General features: G+C 36.0%; 1 protein-coding gene across 1 annotated transcript in view; it reads left to right on the top strand.

Annotated features, from left to right (window-relative positions):
- Positions 1–6,812, top strand: part of LOC148949040 (filamin-A-like) — a 187,607-nt gene that overhangs the window by 156,526 nt on the left and 24,269 nt on the right. The window contains exon 10 of the mRNA XM_089095096.1: positions 634–1,029. Coding sequence (XP_088951222.1) covers positions 634–1,029 — 396 coding nt within the window. The remainder of the gene's footprint in view (positions 1–633; positions 1,030–6,812) is intronic.

Below are 6,812 nucleotides of genomic sequence, written 5' to 3'. Positions count from 1 at the left end.
CAATACAAAATGACATTGCAGATACATCGTCTTTGTTCCTTTTATGTGCGTTGTGGCAGTTGCTGCACCTTTGTTAGCTTATCAAACAAAGTAAAAAACAAGTTTTTCCAGGCGAAACTAAAGATTGACGTTAAGCCTGAGAACGGACAAGTTTTACCATAAATACGAGAGAGAAATTTCGTACCCCTCAACCCTCACTCTCTTTACTATTAACAAAATTACGCTAATTACCAACCGGTTGTATTTCTTACATTTCAATAACGTTCCAGTTAAGCGCGAGTTACAGTTTAGCTTAAAAGGGGGAGAAGCAGCTCCCGTCCTATTCATAAAGTTTTATATTAAGCTTTAACGTCGTTTGGTCGTCGCTTTACCTTCTTGTGAATCGAAAACGTTTTTGTATTTAATTTTCATCCATTTATGCTGCTTTATACGTTAAAAAGTTGTAGACTTACCTTTAATGATTATCTTGGGAGAAAAAAAACGGAAGATGCGAGATGTAATATTAAGACGCTAAAAGTATATTAAAAATAAATCAAAAATGTCAAAGGGAAAATTTAAAAGCTGCAAGTACAAAAATCGTAGTCGGCAACTTTTAAGTCATGCTTCGATTTTTAAGTTACAATATCTTTGCAGCATCAGACGCCCGACGAGTACGAGCATGGGGAAGAGGTATTCAGCCTACAGGTGTTAGGGTGCGTGACAACGCTGATATTAAGATTTACACAGAAGGTGCAGGCGAAGGCAATCTGGAAATTAAAATAATTGGCCCAGGTGGTTTGGCAGAATCAGTTAAAGTTCGACGCCTAGATGCCACCACATATGAAGCTGCATATCAGCCTAAAAAAGAAGGCCGTTACATTGTGGCTATTCTTTATGGTGGTAGAGAAATACCAAGGTCACCATTTGAAGTCAACGTTGGTCCATATAAAGAATCAAACATTGTGGCCTTTGGACCTGGCCTGAAAGGTGGAGTTGTAGGACATCCAGCTTTGTTTACCGTTGAAACAAATGGTGAAACTGGAGCTTTGGGTAATTTCTTTTGTTTTTTACTCCATTCTATTGAAGCAAATTTATGAAATTTTATTATTTGGTTTGCCACTGGTTTATTGCGGATTTTCCGAAAAATTTAAGTCTTGTGTATTTCCATTTACAGATCAATTCTATTTACATATATATTGTAGATTATTATACATTACTTTATTATTACATTACTTGTAATAGCTGTGTAGTCCAAGTGTATAGCTGTGTTGACCTCAGGCGGCACCACAAAGCCGCTTGAGGTCAATACAGCTATACACTCCTCCGTCCCAATCTATTTAAATCCTCCTTCTTTACGCTCTCCCGAGACGCTCCGGCTTACCTTAAATCCTTTCTTATGACCTCCTCCCTCCCAATTCAGGAATGACCTGCATCTGTGTGGTCCTATATGGTTCGCTCATGGACGATCTTTGACAATCTGCCATCTTTCATCCACAGAACTTTTTTTTAGCCATCTTAACCTTTCTCTCATTATAGCCCTAGAAAGTAAGTCAGAGCCACATTTTTTTTTATAGGTTACCTTTTGAGAAACGGTCAGTCAGACGGTCACCTAAAATAATCCGTAGATAATTTCTCTGGAAAACATTTAATAAATCCCCCTCTGTCTTTCGGAACGCCCACGTCTCAGAACCATGCTTGACAACTGTCGTCAAAGTAGCTTTCAATAATCTAATTTTGTTTCGATGACATATCTTCCTATTCTTCTAAACTTATTTTCAGCTGTGAAAAATACCAAGGGCCTTGGCTATTCCACTTTTAGTATCTTCACTTCATCCACCGTCTTTACAAGTAACACTACCTAGGTTAGTTAATCTATCCACTTGATCAATCTTCTTGTTACCCATAAAGCCTCGAAAATCATTCATTTTGCTGTCATTTTCATCTAATACTTTCAAATCATGCCCTGTTCCTTACTACAAAGTCCATCAAAATAATTCGTGTAAACGGTCATGGAAAGTAACCCTGCTTTACTCCTGATTGACTACGGCGCCAGCTACTAGCCTTATCTCCTACCATTGCGGCAATGCTATTCCCGTGCATAAGGCTAATTACTTAGTGTATTTATCTGGTAAACCATAAAAGGATAGCACCTTTGCGAAAGCTCTTCAATCAGCTGAATGAGACACTAGTTCAATCTATAAAGCTAAAGGGATCTGAAGACTCAGGCAGTTCTCAATTAGTAATCTGAAAGTAAACATTAGGTCGACGCATCCTCTCCCCTTCCTAAAATCACACCTTTCGTCTCTTAAAAATTTTCTACAGCATCTCTAAGCCTAAAAAGTATCATGATACTAATTCATTTGCTTCCAACAGAAACCGGGCTAATGCCTCTATAATTACCACACTCCTATCACCTTTCTTATAGAGTAAAGTTTTCCCAAAATCGCTAGATACTTCTTTTTTTCAAAAATGATATTCATATTCTTCAGTAATTCATCTCTAACTTCACAACCAAAATATTTAGAAAACTCATTTACGATACTATCAGCGCCTGTGTTCTCATTATTTTTTAAATCCTTTTAGTACAGTCTCTAATTTTTTCTCGCAAAATAAGTCTTCCTTCACTTACAAAGTGTCACAAACTTTTTTCCTTCTTTTTTTTATCATTTCTTGTAACTTTATCACGGTTTAGCACCTTCTCAAAATGCTATGCCTATCCCTTAACTCTTACCTTGTCACTAATTGTGGTCCGTTCCTATCTTTAACTGGAACAAATACAGATTGACTATTCCTTCTCAGTTTTTTAACATGCCAATACAGTATTTTATATACTATTATGTCGTCTGGCAGCATCTCTAAATCTTCACCCATTTTATCCATGACCTCCACTTCACACTTCCTTAATTCATATTTTAACGCAATCTCTAATTTCTTTACATTCCTCTTATTGATCTATTCACATTTCATATTTCACATGATCTGTTATTCAAATATTTCTTGTTCAAGCCCCTCCTCTTTTATATTAAAGTTAAATTGTTTTACTATTATTACTATCTACATTTCTAACTTTCTTCCCTAATACACCATCTGCTACTTGAAAAACTATTTTCCTAAAATTATTCCATCCATCTTCTACAGTGTCCAATTTAGACTCTTTAGTTTAATTTCCAACTGTTCCTGGAAAGTTTCTCTCAAGTTCTCATCCTGCAGTTTACCACCGTCATAATATCCCAGAAAGTCGTTGCCCTTTATAAATTTCAGCTTTAGGTTAACCCTAGACACTACTAGATGGTGATGTTTAATTTTAACATCAATAATAGCACTCCTTTATGCTCTGGTATGCTGTATTGATCCTTCCAGTCACCTGTCTACAGTGACATAATTAACAAGATTGGCCGCCTTACCATCATGCGAGTACCATGTTAACGTATGCACCATTTTATGTCAATATACGGTATTGGTTATAGCTAGATAATCCTAGGTTGTCCGCATAATCTTCTAATTTATTGCTATAACCGTTTTCGTTCCATCTCTCCGAGGCCAAACGAAAAAAAGGTTGTCCTTGAATGAGTAGAAGAGCTTATAAGATAGGATTCAAAGGAAATTGGGACTTTTTGGGCGGGGGTAAAGAGTGACAATTTTGAGTAGATCGGGGTAGAGGAGGAGCATTCGTAGTTGTGTTGGTGCTGCAGTATGTTGTTAGTAGTAGTAGTAGATATAACTACTCAAGTAGTTGCAGATCTTACATCAAGTTTTGTAAGATCTGCAATGACTTATTTACTAGCCTTATACATCTAAAAAAAGATAATGTATACACAAAAATATTTAATTAACAAGCCATTTTTTTTGGCTTTTCACAATTGTTTGGTTGCCACGAGGCAATATTTTTCGCCAAAAATGAATGAATTGTTCCTTCCTGGATCTAACATAGGGAGCAAAGATAGAAGAACATTAAGGATGGATTAAGAGAATTTCCATTGGACACATTTTCTGATGAATGTCTCCCATGCCGGAAATATACGAGAAAATTGCTTGGAGTGTTGCAAAAAGATATAATAGTTTCTGCACGGGTGTTTCTGATATTTGGAATTCTTTTAGTGAACGAAACACTCGAGACAAGTCAAACAGTTCGTGGTAACGAACTGTAAGTAAGGAGTGACCCGGCTCAATGGTAACCGAAACTCTAGAAAACGGTATTTTGATACAAATAGATATATCAAAAGAATCACATTTTAATGCTGATTTCAAATATATAAGTTTCATCAAGTTTAATTCAACCCATCAAAAGTTAGGCGCCTGAGAAAATTTGGTTGATTTTCGAAAAAAGAGGGAAAGACCCCCTAAAAGTTATAGAACCTTAATGAAAATCACACCATCATATTCCGCGTATCAGAGAACCCTACTGTAGAGGTTTCAAGCTCCCATCTACAAAAATGTGGAATTTTGCATTTTTGCAGAAGAAAGATCACGGGTGCGTGTTTATTTGTTGTTGTTTTTTTTCCCAGGGGTGATCGTATCGACCCAGTTGTCCTAGAATATCGTGGGAGGGCTCATTGGAATGGAAATTGAAAGTTCTAGAGCCCTTTTTAAGTGACCAAAAAAAATGGAGGGCATCTATGCCCCCTCCCGCGCTCATTTTTTCCCCATAGTCACCTGATAAAAATTTGGAGATAGCCATTTTGTTCAGCATGTTCGAAAATATTATACGTATGTCTTTTAGGATGTCTTAATTCCCCGAAGTTCCGGGGGGAGGGATGAAAGTTATGAACTTTACCCAATGTTAACATATAGTATTGGTTATTTGGAAGTATACAGACGTTTTCAGGGGAGATTTTTCCTGGTAGTGGGAGGGAGGGGTGGGTCAGGGGTTAGGTGGGAGGATCTTTCCATGCAGGAAGTTTTCATGGGGGAAGGGACATTACTATGAAGGGGACGCCGGACTTCCCAGCATTATCTAAAAAAAGATCATTAATTTAATATAAAAAAACAAGTATTTCAACTGCAACAGCAGCAACGTCGAAACTTTAAACAAACAGAAAATATTACATATATAATTGGGTTCACCCCGTAGTCAATACCACGCTCTTTAAGCCAAAGATTTTTTAGTACTTTCATAAGAGCTATTTATTCTAATTAACGGCCTTTGTGAATAAGCGGTCATTTCTAAAGAATTGGAACAAAATTTGAACTTTCGCTTAAAAAGCAAGGTATTGACTAGGGGGCGAACCCCCCTAATAAACGTATTAAAAATATATGAATATAGAAGTTCGTTACGTAAGTTAATTCGTAAGTTACGTATATTTATTACTGATAAAAACGTTCGTAAATAAAATTAAACAAGTTTCGAGAAAGCCATTTAACTAAATAAAAGTAAATTAACATGAAAATTTGGTTTTAATTGTTCATGTACGGTGAGCCAAGATCAAAACCTGCATTTATTCAAAAACGTTCAAAAATTAAATAAAAAAAAAAACAAGTTTTTTAAACTGAAAGTAAAGAGCGACATTAAAACTTAAAACGAACAGAAATAATTCTGTATATGAAAGAGACTGTCCCCTCCTCAACGCCTCGCTCTTTACGCTAAAGTTTGACTCTGTCTCACAACTTTATTTTTTAAACAATAAAAAACTTTAGCGTAAAGAGCGAGGCGTTGAGGATGGGACAGTCTCTTTCATATACAGAATAATTTCTGTTCGTTTTAAGTTTTAATGTCGCTCCTTACTTTCAGTTTAAAAAACTTGTTTTTTTTATTTAATTCGAAAAGGAACCGAAAAACTAATGAGTAAAGTAAAGCAGGTTTCGTTCGGATATGATGCACAGAGTCAATTTATTTGCTTAATTTTTATTCCGCTCTGTGTTTAGATATCTATGTAGCTGTTTAGCTAGTAAAATAGACAAATGATGCTAGTATATTGTAGCAAAAAGGTCATTTCCGTCCAGACGAAATGATGGTGGAATACTTCCAGTTATATGACAAATGATACAGTTATGCTGGAAGTGACTCTGAAATTCTAAAACTAAAAATTTTATGGATGTAAATAAATGCAAACATCGTTGTAAAAGTTTGTTGTAATAGATACTTTCATATATAAAAGCTGATTATGGATGGAGAGTATATATAATATGGCAAATAATGCATGCCGTATAATGAATAACACAATTTTAAGAAGGCTTAAAATTGGGTAGATTAAAGGAGTAGGGGAAAGACGTTCGAGTGGAATTCAGCAGGGGAAGACTCAAAAGTAATAGAATTTAGGCTGCAATTATATTCATTCTTTTTCCAATTGAAATCTGGTTTTAAAAAAACGTACGTAAACGTACGTAAAAAGTAAAAAAAAACGTACGGCTTTTTTTCCTATTTGTACCCTTCTGGTGTGATCTTAGGACTCTCTTGCAAATATGAGACAGAGACGTTTCTCAAACTTGACGTTGTTTTAGAATATGAAAGGTTTGAAAGGATTTTGACAATTAATAAAAGAAAAGTATACACATTTTTTAGTAAGCAAGCTAAAACAATACAGGCAGGAAAGGCAGGGAACTCAAAACCAGGGAAGGGGGCAATAAACAGGTAAGTTATATAGAATTCTTCGTGGAATGACGAGTATTTTTTCCTAGGGGGAGGGGGCGGTGGGCAAGGAATTTGGTCCTGAAATTACATAACCTGTGTGCGTTCTTGCCCACAGTATAGCCCTTCAGTTAACAAATCCCCTGATTATAATCCGTTTTTATGGCTCAAGACATGTCGAAATTGATATACTCTAAAAATACTTCCCAAATTTTTGTTTCTCATTCAGGCAAGTCACTTGGGGGGCAGGAGTGCAGGTGGGTGTTGC

The sequence above is a fragment of the Artemia sp. Qi Xiang Cuo genome, chromosome 9 (genome assembly GCF_049724085.1).
Source record: "Artemia sp. Qi Xiang Cuo chromosome 9, ASM4972408v1, whole genome shotgun sequence".
Classification (NCBI taxonomy): Eukaryota; Metazoa; Arthropoda; class Branchiopoda; order Anostraca; family Artemiidae; genus Artemia; species Artemia sp. Qi Xiang Cuo.
The sequence above is the reverse complement of the archived record's forward strand: the minus strand, read 5'-3'. Positions and strand labels throughout refer to the sequence as shown.